Below are 16392 nucleotides of genomic sequence, written 5' to 3' on the forward strand. Positions count from 1 at the left end.
CTGCTATGTACATAAAATTAATAGATTTAAAAGACTGATGTTGGTGACAGTGATATTCAGTCATCTTGAGGTTCCTGACATTTTCAGGCCAGTGTCTGAATGGCTGAAAACCTTTTGGGAAAAATTCAGTATATTGTATAATCCAGGCTACTTTTAAACCATTTAAATATTTAAGCCTTCAAATATAAAATTGATCCAAATTTTTGCTCTAGGTATTGCAGAAAATTTGGAAAAGTCATTCATAGCCAATGACACACTAATCCTATTTCAATGTATTACAAATACATAAAGAAGTGTATCTAATACTTGATGTAAAGTCAATGTAGGAACACCGGCTGCTGTAGAGATACAAAAAGGAAATCCTGGAAAGGATTTGAAAAGGTTTATATGAATAGTGGTATTAAGCTACAAACTAAAATACTTTGAAAAGGGTGAAAGAATAATAATGTGTGCATAAATGTCACTAGCACGTGTTTCCAGACTTACAGAACTTTACAGCCAGAAAGACCTCTGAAATCATCTAGCCAAGCTTCTCATTTTACAGCTGAGGAAAGAGGCCCTGATGTTGAGTCATTTGCTCAAGGTCACGAGGCCATTTACTAGCAATGCCAAGAATAGGATCCAGGTCTTCTCATTCCTGGTGGTGTGTCTTGAAGTTGAAAATTGCAAGGCATTCAAGGGAAGGGTATAGAACCCAGGGATAAGAGTTTTGGATGTGAGCGGTTGATTTCTGGCTTTGTCAAATTTTAAATTCAGCTTTCTTCTAAGTCCAAATGAGAAAGGTGATATTCCATCTTCCAAGGGTAACACAGGAGTCATATAGCAGAGTATTTATCTTGATGACTATTTATTGAAAGAGGCTTTGTCTTTAGATAATATAAATCCTACGTCAAAATACAAAAACAAAAGGATTTTAACTTAGTGGTTGGAAAAAATTCAGGCATAAACACACCAACTTTGCCTTTAGCATGCCAGTACACACTTAATTTATAGGTTTTTGTCTGAAGGATGATCTTGAAGCATCACAAAGCAGTTATTACTTAATCTTTTTATGCTATGACAACCCTGGCTGGGCATGAGACTGGGTGGCTTCTGAATTCCTGTTTGTATAGTTTTTCAGTCCCTTCTTCCTTTACTCTTTAAACATACTTAGCAGGAGTATCGTATTTCTATTTTCACTAGTCAGAAGATAGAAGAAATCGGAAAAGTGATGACTTTGAAAAACTTGACTCATTTTTATGCAATTACAATGTAGAGGCTACTGCAGATGACATATTTAAAATAATCCTTCCTTCTCGAATCATGTACTTCAGGACACATGATCTCAATTACTTAGTAGAACTCTCTTGACTCTTAAATTATCTTCCATTCCTAGGGAGAGGGCTTGGGCACTCCAATTAATATTTCATCTGACAAATATCTACAAGCACCAACTCTGTGCCAGGTGTCGTGTTAGAGCCCGAGGACTGGAAGAAGACAAGTCCTTGTCCTCAGCAAGCTCTGTCAACTCTGAAGATCCCTGAAGTATGACCTGTAGCATGACCGTCCACATCCTGAGTAGCCCACTGTCTTGAAATCAACTTATAAACAACGTGGAGAGTCTCTCCTGGTAGTCCCCACAGCATTCCGCTAAGGGCACCACAGTTTAGTGTTCCTCTCAGCCTTTGCTGCACATCACAATCACTCTGAGAATTATTTAAATGTCACTAAACTTTCTCCCTCCCCACCCCTGTTTCTGAATGAGACCATCCAGTAGTTATGACTGGGTTTCTCAGTTTTTATACAGTTCCACACCTGATTCTGCCATATTTGGTCCTGTGTCATTTGAGTCCTAGAATAACAAAGCTTGGACTGTTATAAAAAGTGGTATAATTTTCATACTCGTAAGAATTTGGTTTGGGTTATAAAATAAGAAGAGTCACCCACAGAATGCTCATTATCCATGTAAGTCACATATTTAGAATGCTGGTTTTCAGCTAACATGCTAGTTTCTCAGTGTTGGATGTTTTCCCCCTGGAATCATGGGACCTTGGCTCTCCTTCCTATGCTGAGGGCTGGTGACATGTCAACAGATTTTTTAGCCAAGAAGATCTGTCATGGGGCTGTGCACAGGAATTTCCAGATGACAGAAATATTCAAAAGAAAGAGTTTCAAAACAATGTTCTTTTAAAGAACTGGTGTTTTTGTCTATGGAAATAAAACGTTACAAATGTGGGCTATTTATAGAGTTTTCATAAAGGGTTTCAAATTTGTTTTTAGCATCTCATTATATTACCTCCAGATTCTCAACTTGGGAGACGTTGATAATGTTGACAACAAAATGTAAATAATAAAGGGACTGTTCTTCGGCTACCTCTTATTCCAGAAATGAGCCTTGGGAATGACTGTCCACCACAAGAGGGCCACCCTGAGTTATTAATCTCTCAGGAAGTTTGAGCAGTAAAACAGGGCTAGGAGAGGCCATTTAGTGAACACAAATTGAAGGATGCAGGCATTAACCTTCATCCCCCTCATTTTCCACCCCCAAGGACTTTCTAGACCCACCTATATGGTCTACCAGAAATGTTGGCTTTATCACCATTAGGAATAGCATTTCAGTAATTGTCTTATAAAATGCCATTGACAGAGGAAGCAGTCACACCGTGGCACAGAAGAGCACAGCTAGAGCACAGAAAGGACTGGGGGGAACAAGTCAATACAGGTCAGCTTTGATGGGAGCTCAGGAAAAAAATCTGTTTTATTCATTTCTTCTAAAGTGAGGAGTGAGGCCAGACAAATGAGGTTCTCCTCCTGGAGGCTTTCATTTCTCACCTCAAGATTTGTGAGGTCCTAGGCTGGGTATGCTCAATTTTTTTCTTTTTTCCAATTATCTCCTTTGGCTGCTTCACTGTAGTTTTTTCCACATATGGAGTCTAAGCAGTTAGGGTAACGTTAACACCCTCCACACAGTGGCCCTGGTACCTCAGCAGATACACATTTCCTTTCAGACCAAGGAGATCAGATTCTTAGGCTAAAATCCAGGATAAATTAATTTTTCTCACATTAAACTCTCCATCTGAAGCTCTAAATGACTGATTTAGGTGGACACAGAGAACATTCGACTCTAAAAGTCTTAACTCTGTTTTATCTGTCCAGCAGTTAATGATACAGAGGGAGTCAAATGGACTGTGCAAATATTGTGCGTGTTTATAAAGAAAAAGAATGGGAATTCTAAACTATAAACTGAGCTGACTTTAAGAAATAAAAAAACTCTAGAACATATATTTTTAAAAGCTCTTAAATTCTCTTCCCTGACTAAATCACTTGAGGCAAAGTGGCAAATTGGTTGAGTGTCTTTCTGATCCTCACACCCTCTAAATCGTCGATGGCTTAGGTTAAGGCAGGTGTTTCCGACATGTGTTGGAAGAACTGACTTGCTGACTTTGAAGCTACATTATGTTGGACAACCTCAGAAAGGTGCAAATGTTGTTTGCCAGCCTTTGAAAATCACTTACACATTTTATTTACTAACATGGATTATAAAAGCAGCTCAACTCATAACACTCAGAAGAAACTACAGAAAATAAATTTGTAAAGCAACATTTTCAGAATCATTAATCTCCAGAGTTTCATCACTGACTTGTGCAGTACAATAAAGCTCCTGAAATAGTTGTCCCATTCCTGAATACTCCAGGGTTGTTTTGCCATTCTGTGAGATGTTACAGTTTTCCAATTGTACAGTCCTCCAAATCACCATTTATTTAATAAATATATTGGTATAAAATAAAAACTTTAAATTATTTTTTAATATACCTAAAATGTGTTGATAATTTAAAAGAAAAAAAAAGCAAAATAATATAAACTGGGCTTTAATTATCTTGAACAGGAGTAGTGGTTTAGGCAACATTCAAAGAAACATTCTCATATACAAGTCAATGAAATTACATGAATATTTTTGAAAAGGCTGAATAATTACCAGAAACCACGGATTATATATTCTTACATCATTCATTAATTTTATAAATTTATAAAACTATGCAATTTTATTTTCAAAAGTTGGATTTTGATAGCACCTTATTTTGAAAATAGCTACAGGAAAACTCATATAGCTATGAACAAAAAAACCCTTTTATAATTGTAAAAATAAAACTGAGTAACCAGCAAATGTCAATATATTTGTTTACTAAACATAAATATCTGAGATATAAGATGAGGACCTTGAGGACAACACAGCCTGGCTTAACAGTAGACAGGGAAAGGTGAAGATTTCTAAAGTTGCTCCTTATGCTTAAGAGGTATGTTACACTTGCTGCTTCTACTTCCTGATCAAGTGAAGTTATAAACATTGTACCTGAAAGTTGTGCCCTGGCTGGTGTGGTTTAGTGGACTGAGTGCTGGCCTGTGAACCAAAGGGTTGTTGGTTTGATTCCCAGTCAGGGCACATGCCTAGGCAGCAGACCAGGTCTCCAGTTGGGGGTGTGCGAGAGGCAATTACACATTGATGTTTTTTCCCTCTCTTTCTCCCTCCCTTCCTCTCTCTCTAAAAATAAATAAGTAAAATCTTTAAAAAAGAGTAAGTTGTTCATAGAAGTGTTTTAACAATTACCCACAACTTCAGGAGGACAGACACAGAGTTCACTTAAAACTACAACTAAATACTTCAGAATGAGTGAGTCTCTAAGCAGAGAATATGTAGACTACAGTGTACTGTCCCCACGTCCTCCTCTCCACACTGATCAACACAAAAGTACGGTTCAGAAGCATTTAGTAAGTTACCACATTTAAGAAGTCACTACAAAAGCTTTGTCCAGACCATAAAGCTTTCATATTCTGTATTACTTTCCTATAAGTAGGCTGTTGAGAATACCAGGACCTACTCAGGAAATGTTAATTTCATCAAAATGTGTATGCAATCACTTCTCCTAAAAGCTAAATCAAAATTGCACACAGAATCAAAACTATCTTCCATTAAAACTAACTGGTTTATAACTAGGGTCTAAGCAGTAATGTCTTCATTAATGCTGTTTCTGAACTGTATCAAACCCCAGTAGCTTAATAAAGAGTCAACTCTTTTCATTTTCTGATATTATCCTCTACTACTTTTCCCTTCATTCCTTACATTCAGTTAGGATATGTGACCCAAAATGGGACTCTGCCAGATGAAAGTGGGCTGTAGTTCTTTAAGAAGAGAGCTACAAACACCACATGAATATCTGAAGTTAAGGCTGAGCTACCAATTGACATTCCAAACTTCACTGGCAGCTGACTGAACAACTGTATTCCACTCTACTGCACAAACTGAGGTGAAGGTTGGAGCATGCAGGCCAATACACATTCCAGGCTCAGCACCGATTTTTCCTTTCTTTTATGATGAGTTTATGCTAGTTATGCTAAAAAATAGTCAACTGATTTTTATTTTCTTAAATTAGGCCAAAACTACCAAAGACACTCCCCTCCTATACCCAATAATGTGCATGCAAGAGAACTTTCTTCGGTAAGGTTGGCCTGTTTGAATTTACTTTTAGCATCTTTAAATAGCACAGCCTCAGAGGTGCAGATTCTTTGTCTCAATAATTGGGTGATTTTGTTCTCTTGATGAACAAAAAAGCCCGGGTGTTCCTGTTTAAGAACAAACTTTATATAACAAAGATAATGCAAGTAACAGGATCAAAGGGGAGAGAAAGAAGATACCAGAAACTCTTTCTGAGGTCCTGGGCACCATCTTTATTAACTTTTCTTCCCAATCCTGTACCCTGTGGTATAGGAAAGAGATGTACCCTAGATTCTGGGTGTCTACAGAACAGCCTGAAGTTCCACAGGGAATAAGGCAAGGGACAAGGTCACTTCATGCCTGCTGGCCAGCTGTTGATACAATCTCCCAACTACTATTCCCCCGGAGTCCCCTAAGATAGAGGCAGGTCTAAATTCCTTGATGTGGGACGCATCCTTCGTTGCACCCCACAGTGGTAGAGGTCTGTGCCTACATTCAGGCACAAACTGGGAAGCCAGCTGTGCAGTGGGTAGGGAAGAGTTGGAAAGGGCTTCTGTGGATTTTGATTATACCGTAAAATTGACTAACTTCATAGCAGCTGTCAGACTGACTTCAACTCCAAGAATCTGTGAGCAGTAGCCAAGTGAGTCCTATTTCCCTGCCCCAGTATCTGACTGGGGTTCTATATATTGAGGGCCTGGATGGAGTCTAAGATTTTCATGAAATTCTTCTAGAAAATCAATGCCTTAAGAGCTCATAGATAAGACGAATACCCCCACTGCCAGGATGACCTTTACTTCTCCTAACAGATGATGCTGGTGTTTCAGTTAGCCCAGACCTCCCACGGTTAGCAAATCCTTTCTAAGTCAGGTCACAAGATACCTTTAGGGTAAATGTACCACCCCTGTGTATATTTATGGTATCATTCAATCCCAGAATGCCTACCTTTTTAGGAAAATCTAACATGCTATCAAGAGCCCAATAAACAATAAATTACAACCACAAGCCTTTTTTTTTTTTTTTTTGCAATTCAATTAGAATTAGCTGTTTACATACCCTTCCTTCTCTATTAACCAATTGAAGGCTCTAAAAGAGTGGAAACCAAACCTCACTTTCCTCTATAATGACCGTAGATACTTCAAAATGTTTGTTAAGTAGACAAAGGATCCTGCTTCATTTTTTTTGCTCCGTTCTTTGGTCTTTTGGGTATGCTCTTTACTTTGGTTTGGCAGGTACAGTCAGTTGGCATCCATCATTCCAGGCAGATCTGAAGGATACCATATCCTCTTTTCTGATAAACAAGAGCTTTGTGGCAGACATGACTATATAATGACAGAGGTGGACTGTGAAGGTGTGTGTATGTGCAGGGGCCCATCTTGAAGCTTTAATTCAGCATGTATATGTGCCTGTTATCTGTGTGTGTGTGTGTGTGCATGACCCTATATACATACAATGTTCATTGTGGTTCTCCTGTCATATATTATTCCTATTCATCTTCTCTGATTTAGTTGATTTCAAGAACCTGTATTAATGAGAAGACTGTTTTCTAACACTAACACCAGTGTGAAAATGAAACTGCTTTGTCATGGCCAAGACTTTATGACAAAGGTAGAAATGCACTAGCTTAAAGCCACCCATTGTAGTGAATATCCATGACACTTCTGAAGTGAACAAGTGCACTGCATGCCCCATTTCTCAACAGGAACAATGTTAGCAATAATGGCAGGACAATTATTTGAAATTCTGACCTCTTTCCTCTAAATGCCAATAGAGCTTCTTAGTAATGTGACAACCTACAACACCTGCATATACTATCAATTGTCTGAAGGTAGCCAAGAATCACTGCTTAGCTGGGTGGATCTGGCTCCAAAGGCAATACATATTTCAGATAAATTTCAGCCTCCAAACACATGCTTCCAGTTTTGTTTTGTTTTTTGCCAAAATAGTTCCTCTGTCCTAGAGCTACATCAGAAATCTAACAGATAGATTTTGGGTTTTAAAATGGCTGCTTTCCTGAGATAAGATTTTTTAAAAAAACAAATGCTTGAATAATTGGGTTAATGTAGCATTTATGTGTTTTTCATCCCCTTTCATCATTAAGTTCTACCTAGCCTTTTGAATCTCCAAGTGCATAGTGACAGAGTCCACCTGTTGGTTAACCACTTCTCACTCCAGGTCTCTCTTACCCTCCAAAACGAAATGAAATAGAAACTGGTGGAGGCAGGGGGACATGGAGATTAAGAGTAGTTACTTTAAATTGAAATTTCAAATATTGTTAAGTGTTTCTTTCCTTTTTTTTTTCTTTTCTAAAAATGTAATACTCAAATGGAAAACACTGGGGCATGAGGTCACAGAAGTCTGTTAACAGCACCAACTTTTGTAGTGGAGCAAAGATTTCCACGTATTATTCCTTATTCCGAGAAGCAAGATACTTTACTAAAAATCTTCATATCCACCAATCAATCTGACAGTATTTCCAAGAAGGTGACTTGAATGAGTGCTGTGATTTCTGAATCTTCTGCAACACTGGGGCATTACACCTTTCCCCTGGGAAAATTGCCAATGAGATGGACTAATAGTGCCTCTGGGTACACAGAGCCTATCCAAGCCACTTTAGATAGGAGGAGAAAGGGCTCAGTTCAATAAAGTAAGTTTATGTTTAGAGAGTAATCCATATTGGAACTATACTAGTGGCTGCAGGCTGCAATTTAATAAAATTCTAGAGAATAACTATATTTCTCTCCTATTCAAAACTTCTCACATATTGTAATTCTAGTATATTTCCTGCTCCAGAAACAGTTCTGTGTGACAATCTCTTATAGAGGACAGGACTCCAGACAACAAACTTGATTAGGAAAATAAGCTCCAACTACAACAGGTAAAGGAAGAAAATGCTGGTTTAATTGAAAGCTGGGCAAATGTAGGAGGATGGGGATAATTATTTTCTCAATAAACTAAGGCCCAATCCACTCTCATGCTTCAAAACCCATCTCTTTAGACAGAACACCATCAGCATTGCAATCAAGGACTTTGTTTCCATGAGGGTAACATTTCATTCATTCACCAAAAATTTCATAGATATTTATTAGATATCAAAATGATCTTGTTAGTCTGATGTAACCTAGCAAAGGTAGTTTATAAATCTACATATATTTTGGAAATGTACCCAACTTGTGAATGTTCAGCCCTTGAATTATCGTAATAGTTAACTACTGAGAAATAGCTGAGAGATTTAGCCAATTTTTATAGTCATTCTGCCAATTATTTATCAAGAAGAGTACGCATTAAGATGTAAAAGACAAGCAAGAATTAAAATGATTTATTTTAAAAAATCACACTTACTTCCTTACCTGAAATATTTTAGTGCTTGGGCTTCTGAGTTTGATAGTGGTAAGATGAGTCTTTTTAAAGAAATTAAGCAGTCTTCAGTGTTTTTATAGCATTGGTTACTATAGAAATTAAACTTCTTTTACTTCTTGTCTTGAAGGGTGAACAAAATAAACTGAAAATACTACAATGAATGGTGAATGATGAAAGATTTACAGTACAAAAAACAGCGTAAAAAGGAAGACAAGTTTAAATATTGTTGTGTAAGAAAGTGATGAAAATAATACAAGAATGAGAATAAGTAAAATGATAGGCTGGAACATCTGGGAAGGTAAATGCAAACACAAAAAGAAGAATTAATTAATAATAATTTTAGAAACTTTAATTTATATCAACTAATCTAAGCATTCATTCAACTTCAAAAAAAAGCAGAACCCTCCCTTATGCCTCTGTTTACCAAACCTGAAAGCCTATTATATGCTTTCTCTCACTCTGTCTCTTTTTTCTCCCAAGGGTAAAATAGAAAAACCACATGCTCCAAACACCCAAAAAACTGCAACAAGGAAACTAAAAACCAATTACCATTTGATACAATAAATAGAAGGAAATAAGCCTCAACATTTAAAAAAATTCAACAAGTTTTATCATAAGACTACTTTTTATTTCCATAGCAAAGCAGAGCAACATGCAAGATCAGTAAGCGATAGGGTTGCAATTTTTCTACTTGTGACTAACAGGCAGTTAAAATTAATGTCAGTCATGCTTCTGAGTATAAAATGATTTTTTAAATTTAAACCTCTTTCATATCTTAAATGCCATGCATGCTGTTATACTTCCGTGGGTTCTCCAATGGCTACAGGATACCAGGCTTGCCACATGGGTAGCGCTGCCTGTCTGGTTTTATGAATTATCTCTGACAAAATGCATTGGTCTTTGGCCACCATACCTGGCTAGAGCAGCTCAGTCCAATTCATCGGCTGTGCCTCTACAAATTAGGATGAAGGAAAAATGCTGGTTTTCCCTGTTCAGGAATAGTTATTACTGTTTCTCTGAATTAGTGTTGCCTTAAAGTTAAACAATCCTTCCCTAGTCCTGAGATTTTCCACTACAGAGCTGAGAGTGGTATTTTTTAGAAGTAATGAGTATGTTACTTCAACTTCTGGTAAAAGAGCAGTTTCCATTTATTCTTTTTTGTTCCAGTTCTAAACACATTATCATATTTTTTTCTCTGCTGGCTTCTACATTTACCAGTAGTTATGCATCAATTTAGAAATTTTTTAACAAATTATTTGAAACTCAGTTTGAGTCCTGGCTCGTAAATTGCAGACAACAATTAGAGATTCCTATTAGGGATCTTCTTGCAGCTAGCTTTATTAGAATCTGGGGCGTTAATACTGAAAGTGTTGGCAAATAATAGTAGTAGTAGTAGTAACAGTAGCTATAAATCTTTAAAACCCATTAATCTTTACACAAAGGGGGTGGGGGGTGGACAAAGTTTCCCTTTAAAAAATAAAGTTACTAAGTAATCAGGTGATGAAAACCTCAGGCCTGAAGGAGGACAGCGTGAAAGGTTCTGAGCTGGGACTTCCCTAAAGCGGGGCGTGAGAGTCGATGCGCGGAGACTCCCCACGCGGGACCACAGCTCCGCCGACCAGCCTCGCCATCGCCGTGGCTCGCAATAGGCAGAACTGTACCTGACTCACGGATATGGGCTCCTCGGCGCCTCGGTCGTCCGTGGACTTGGGCACCTCCAGGCGGTCGATGAAGGTCTGCAGCTCCTTGCGGAAGGCCTTCATCTGCGCGTTGATGCGGTAGAGCAGCTCATGCTCCCGGATGCGGCTGCCGTCGTCCTCCTCGTCCAGCAGTCCGAACAGGTCCCCGTTGGCCACGTAGATGCGCGCCTCGGTGATGATGGTGCTCGTGTCCGCGATGAGCCGGTCGATGGTCTTGCCCAGGCGCTCGGCCTCCGAGCGGATGTCCTTCATCTGCTGCCGGTCGGAGAAGCTCTTGGGCCAGGGCCCGGGCGCGGGATAGAAGGAGCGCGTGGGCGTGAGGCAGCGGATGTTGCGCACCTCCTCCGAGTCGCTCTCGCCGCCGATGGGCCCTTCGCGCTTGCGGTGCGGGGGCCGCGAGTCGTCGTCGCTCTCCTTCTTGCCCGCGTCGCTCTCAGCGTCGCTGTCGCGGGGGCTGCCGCGGATGCCCAGGTGCGAGGCCAGGTCGTAGCGCTGCATGTTGGACATGAGCACGCGGTTCTCGTACTGCAGCTGCATGACCTTGCCGCTCAGCTCGTTGATCTGCAGGCGCGCCGCCTTCAGCTCCTCCTGCAGGGCCTCAGTCTTGGCACTGTCGTGGTGCCGCGCGCTGTCGTGGCCACCGGACTTGTACTTGTACTTGTTGAGCTCCGCCGTGATGCGCTTGTTCTGTTCCTCCAGGTCGGCCACGTTCCTCCGCAGCAGCTCCGTCTCGTCTTCCACCAGCTGCAGGTGCTGCCGCAGCTCCGACAGGGATTCGCTCTGCTCTCTCATGAGGGGGTTGGCAGAGCCATTGAAGTCGTCGCCCCTCAGGTCATCCAGTTCTGCCTTTAGGCCTCTGTTCTCCACTTCCAGTTCCACGATTTTCCTGCCCAGGATGTTGGCTTCTTCCTCCACCAGCCTCAGCCGCAGCTTGAGCTCAGCCTCCCGGGTGCTGGGAGGCCCCCCGGCTTCTCCTTTGGGCAAAGGGCTGTCCAGATCCCCATAAAAGGATCTGTACTTTTGGAGCTCGTGCTCAAATCTGTCCTTTTCTTTATCAATCTTGGCCATTTTCTTCCTCATCAAAGCAGCTTCCTCTTTCACAAACTGCAGCTGGCATTTCAGATCTTCATTGTCCTCCTCATTTGGGAAAAGGGAAAAAGGATAGGAGACCATTTTTTAAATGTAAATAAAGAAAACAACCAAAAAGGGACACCTGCACAAATTATTCCTTTTTCTTGTAATCAAGATTTAATGAGAGAAAGAGGAGTAAATGCTTTGTATTTTCTCCAAATTACTTAAATTCTTTGGCAAATAAAAGGATTAGGACACTATTATATGCTGGCAACAAAATGAGAAAGGAATATAAAAGAGAAAAACTGTGGTCATCATTATTCAGAGATTATTATATGTTGTAACTGCACACACCTGTTTGGCTCTCATTTCAACAATGTTCATTTTGTTTTTGATTTTACATGGTTTGAATTCCTTATGAGTAGACATTAAAATGGTTTTAAAATGTTTAGTAACTTGTTCAAGATTACACAGCTAAAAATAGCCAAGGACAAAGGTGAAATTTAAATTCAGTTCCAGCTGACTGAGGCTCAGGCTCATGATCACTCAGCCATACAGAAAGAAATTGACCTCAATCTTTATTTAAGGGATAATTGCTTTTAAGGTCCTTTAAAGTAAAGAGTTTTTAACACTGGAATGGCCCATCCAAGGAGAAACTGGTAAGTGGTCCATCTAGATCACTTTTATAATAGAATGTACTCCCATGAGTCTGAAGTGGATATAGTTGGTTCTGCTTGGTAAAAGGATGAGGGAGTAGACCCTATAGAAGTTCTCACACATTCTCACACAACATTCAAACCCTAATCATTAACTCAACTAAGAAGTTTAATTAATGAAATCAACTCTTTCTCTGAGAGCTAACATAAAAGCAGATTATTAGGTATAGGACATAGTTCCCAAAATTCTCCAAGTATGTACTTTGGGACAATCATGTAATTTCTGTGAACTCTGGTTTCCTCATTTTGAAAATGGATATAGAAATACCTTATTTTTACAGCACTGAGTCATCTGTGTTTGAGATGCCTTCTGGTAAAGAAAGAGCAACCACTGATGGTGAAGGTGGGAGGAACAACGGGCTTCTCCCAGAGATACTCAGTTAACATGGCCCAGAGCCTCTGAGATAGAAAAGATGGAAAGCAGGACACAGGTCTCCTGCCCTAGTGAACATGAATGTGGAAGGGTTTGAGAGCTGCTGGGTGTACAGAGCGCATCCCATTCTTTATAACATTACAGCCTCACATTGGCTCCCTGAAGAAAGTGATATAAGGCAGCTGTGCGTCAGAGCTTTATTAACATGCTAGAGCACAAGTTAATAAATGACAGACACATCTATATGCAAGCCAATTCCAAAACTCATATTCTTTCCACTCTATGTGTTGCCTCCAGAAAAGAAGCACAAGAGAAGAAAAGTAGGACGATGGGTGAAATAAAATAAATCAGATGTGTTGTCTTGTGTACATTCCTCTAGAAGGAGTCTAGAAGAAAGGAGAGAAGCACAGAGAGAACAGAGAACCTCAGGAGCACAGTGAGAGCAAAGGATAAGAATGGATGTCATAGATTTGATGAGAGAATCCATTTCACATGGGAAAAAGAAGCTGCCCTGAAAGAGACTGTGTTGGAACCCTCAAATTAATTCAGTGATAATGAAAACAAAGACATTTTTAATGTTTAATATCATATCAGCAGAGGAATCAACTATAACCCTGACATTTTGAGTTCAGGGCTTTTTTTTTTTTTTATTTTTTGCTTTTGGTTTCTTTCTTTTTAAAAAATTTGTCCTATTTCTTTCAGTTACAGTTTACATTGAATGCTATTTTGTATCAGTTTCAGGTGTACAGCAGAGTGACTAGACAATCATATAGTTTACTTAATAGTCCCCTGACACTCCAGTACCCACCTGGTGCCATACATAGTTTTTACAATATTACTGACTACATTTCCTGTGTTGCACTTTTACATCCCCATGACTGTTTGAAACCACCAATCTGTACTTCTCAATCCCTTCTACTTTTCACCTAGTCCCCCAACTTCCCTCTCTCTGGCAACCATCAGTCTGTTCTCTATGAGCCCATTTTTGTTTCGTTTGTGCATTTATATTGCTCTTTAGATTCTACAGAAAACAGGCACCCCTATGTTCACTGAAGAATTATTTACAATAGCCAAGCTATGAAAGCAACCCAAGTGCCCATAAATAGGTGAGGGAATAAAAAATCTCTGGTACATATATGCAATGAAATACTACTTGGCCATAAAAAAGAATTAAATCTTACCATTTGCGGCAGCATGGATGGACCTATAGGGTATTCTGCTAAGGAAAATAAGTCAGTCAGAGGAAGATAAGTGCCATATGATTTCACTTATATGTAGAATTTAGGTGTCTTGATGGGTTGTGCCATCAATAATGGAGATCGAGACTGAACAGAGGAGCAGGTTTTACGTGAAAAGTACAGGTTTGGGTATATAAAATGTTGTCTTTGAAGTGTATCAATGGAAGGATACCTAGATTCCAGGGATTACACTTCTGGACCTGGAGAGAGCTCAGGTCCAGAGGGGAGGACATTAGAATGAGATGCCCAGAGGCAGTGTTTGAAGCTATTACAATGACTTCAGATGCAAAAGAGGAGGACAATAAAAGCAAGAGAGACAGATAAGAAATGTTAAAGGTTTGTGAGGAGAGAGGACTGAGAGTCAAAGATCTTGTAATCTAAAAATGAAAAACAATGTTTGACTAGAAAAGTGACCCACACTATACATATCAAAAATGCTTTTTCATGGGCTAAATTTTGTTGAAAAGTAGGAGTGAGTGATCTGGGAAGCTAAGTTGGACTACATGTATGGAAGAAGTCCTTGAATGGAAGACAAGGCTTTAATTTGCTAGTAAAAAAAGCAGTGTTGGCATAATGATGCAGTTTGAATCTAAGTGTATGTGAAATAGGTCACAAATTGAAGCAGAAAAACACTTGAATAAGTTATTTTAAGCAAATACAAAAGAGAAAGCTTTCTGATTTGTGTTTATATAAGTTCTGCCCAAAAGAATGAAAACAAAAAATTTAAGAGTTGAATATATATTGTGTGTAATAAAGTCATTAGAGGAAAGAGAATGATGGGTAAGATAAATCTTTTTTTTTTTTGGAAGGAATCTTTTCACAATACAAAGTAGGACAGTTTCTGCAAAGGAAAGAGTTTAAGAACCCTGTATGACAATGTGCTTGCATCCTCATCTTGCAACTAACTATTGCAGCTGCATTTGGAACTGTGCATAGAAATACCATGCATAAATGTTGAAAACATTAAATCAGAGATTGTGTGGAGAGTGCCTGGTTGATAGTCACTGAGCAATAAAATGCTTGCTCCTATTTTCACAGAACACTAGGCAAGAAACACTGTAATACTTTGAGTAGCTAAGCAAGTTATGTTTGTGTAGTGTAAAGACTCACTCTTAAGAAGATACACGTGACATATGAGGAAGGGGAACATATAGATGATGAAGGGCAAAAAGACGTGAGCTGACCCCTGGTTTTTACTTAGCTACCACTAGAAGTTATAACTCTACAATAATAAAATATGAACTCATTTAATCTATACAACTCTCTATTATAATCCCTATTTTATAGATGAGGAAAAAGAGGCAGAGAAAGAATAAATAACTGATGTAAAGCAATAGAGCGTATGTGGAAGAGATTTTCACCTAGGTAACCCAGCCCTAAAGTTACTATTCTTAATTGTTATGCAATACCATTTCTCAGTACATAAAGTCACTGTGCTGAAGGGAACATGCAGGGAACACATCAAAGAAGCTGAGGCAAATGAACAAAATGAAATACAAAGCTATACACATAATAGAAAGTTGAACCAAATAAAATTATCATTTGTGTAGGTCAAAATGAACAGCATGTTGGCAATTGCATAAGGTTATATAAAAAAGGAGTCATGGAAGTATTACCAAGTACATCCTGAGCATGTTGCAGAGTGCCAGACATTAGATAGCCATGACTCAAAACTGAGTAAGTTGTCCCCCGCCTATAATATGTCCTGGCTAAGTACAGGAAATGAAGATGTAAACAAAAATAATAGACTGGGATGCTTGCAGTTAATATAAGTCTGTGAATCATTGGTCCTCAGCCTTGCCTGAGCAATAAAATCATCTATGGATTACTTTGTAGTTGAGATCTCCCCTCCATGACAGTCCTGTTCAATTTGCTGGACAGGTTAAAAAAAAAAACAACAGGTAATAACCTCTGAAAAATAATTAAATTGCAAAATATAGCAAGGACTCCAAAGTCCACAATAACATACTTAGAAATTTCCCAAGATGTTTTTAACCATGAAATAAAAACTGGTGGATTTCAATGTATTTTGAATGTTCTAAGGTCCCAAGTCCCACTGAGACACTGAGGAAAGCTATGGATGTCTTTTGCAGAAAAGTGCCCAAATGCACATGGACTGGGGACCATAGAGGCAGGAAGCAGTAGTTAAGAATTCCTGGATTAGACAATATTGTGGAAAAGTATACATAAACTTGAACACTGGAAATACAGGAGCAGAACTAAAGTGAATTAAAAGACTAAAGCTGACTTAAGATTTTAGAACAAGGAGCATATAGCATCTCACTAAATGCAGTGGAGAAGAGGATTCGTGGCAACATGGGAAATAATTCACAGCATAATACTTGGTGTGAGATGGCTAAAGTTATGGCAAAGACAGTGAGAAAGCTATAGCAACAGAGCACATTTGACTTAACAAGGAAATTGAGAAAAATGTACAAAAAGGAGTAAAGATCTTGGTATATGA

The 16392-nt window shown here is 39.0% G+C and overlaps 1 protein-coding gene across 1 annotated transcript in view; it reads right to left on the bottom strand.

The window, feature by feature from the left end:
• Positions 1–286: 286 nt before the first annotated feature.
• Positions 287–16392, bottom strand: part of MTCL3 (MTCL family member 3) — a 47327-nt gene continuing 31221 nt past the window's right edge. Inside the window, exons 5-7 of the mRNA XM_090279825.1 lie at positions 10492–11667; positions 8821–9120; positions 287–884 (exon numbers count right to left, since the gene is read on the bottom strand). Of these exons, the coding sequence (XP_090135951.1) occupies positions 9010–9120; positions 10492–11667 (1287 nt within the window). The 3' untranslated portion in view covers positions 287–884; positions 8821–9009. The remainder of the gene's footprint in view (positions 885–8820; positions 9121–10491; positions 11668–16392) is intronic.

This window comes from Furipterus horrens, unplaced genomic scaffold (genome assembly GCF_987537825.1).
Source record: "Furipterus horrens unplaced genomic scaffold, mFurHor1.1.pri manual_scaffold_6, whole genome shotgun sequence".
In the NCBI taxonomy this organism is placed as follows: Eukaryota; Metazoa; Chordata; class Mammalia; order Chiroptera; family Furipteridae; genus Furipterus; species Furipterus horrens.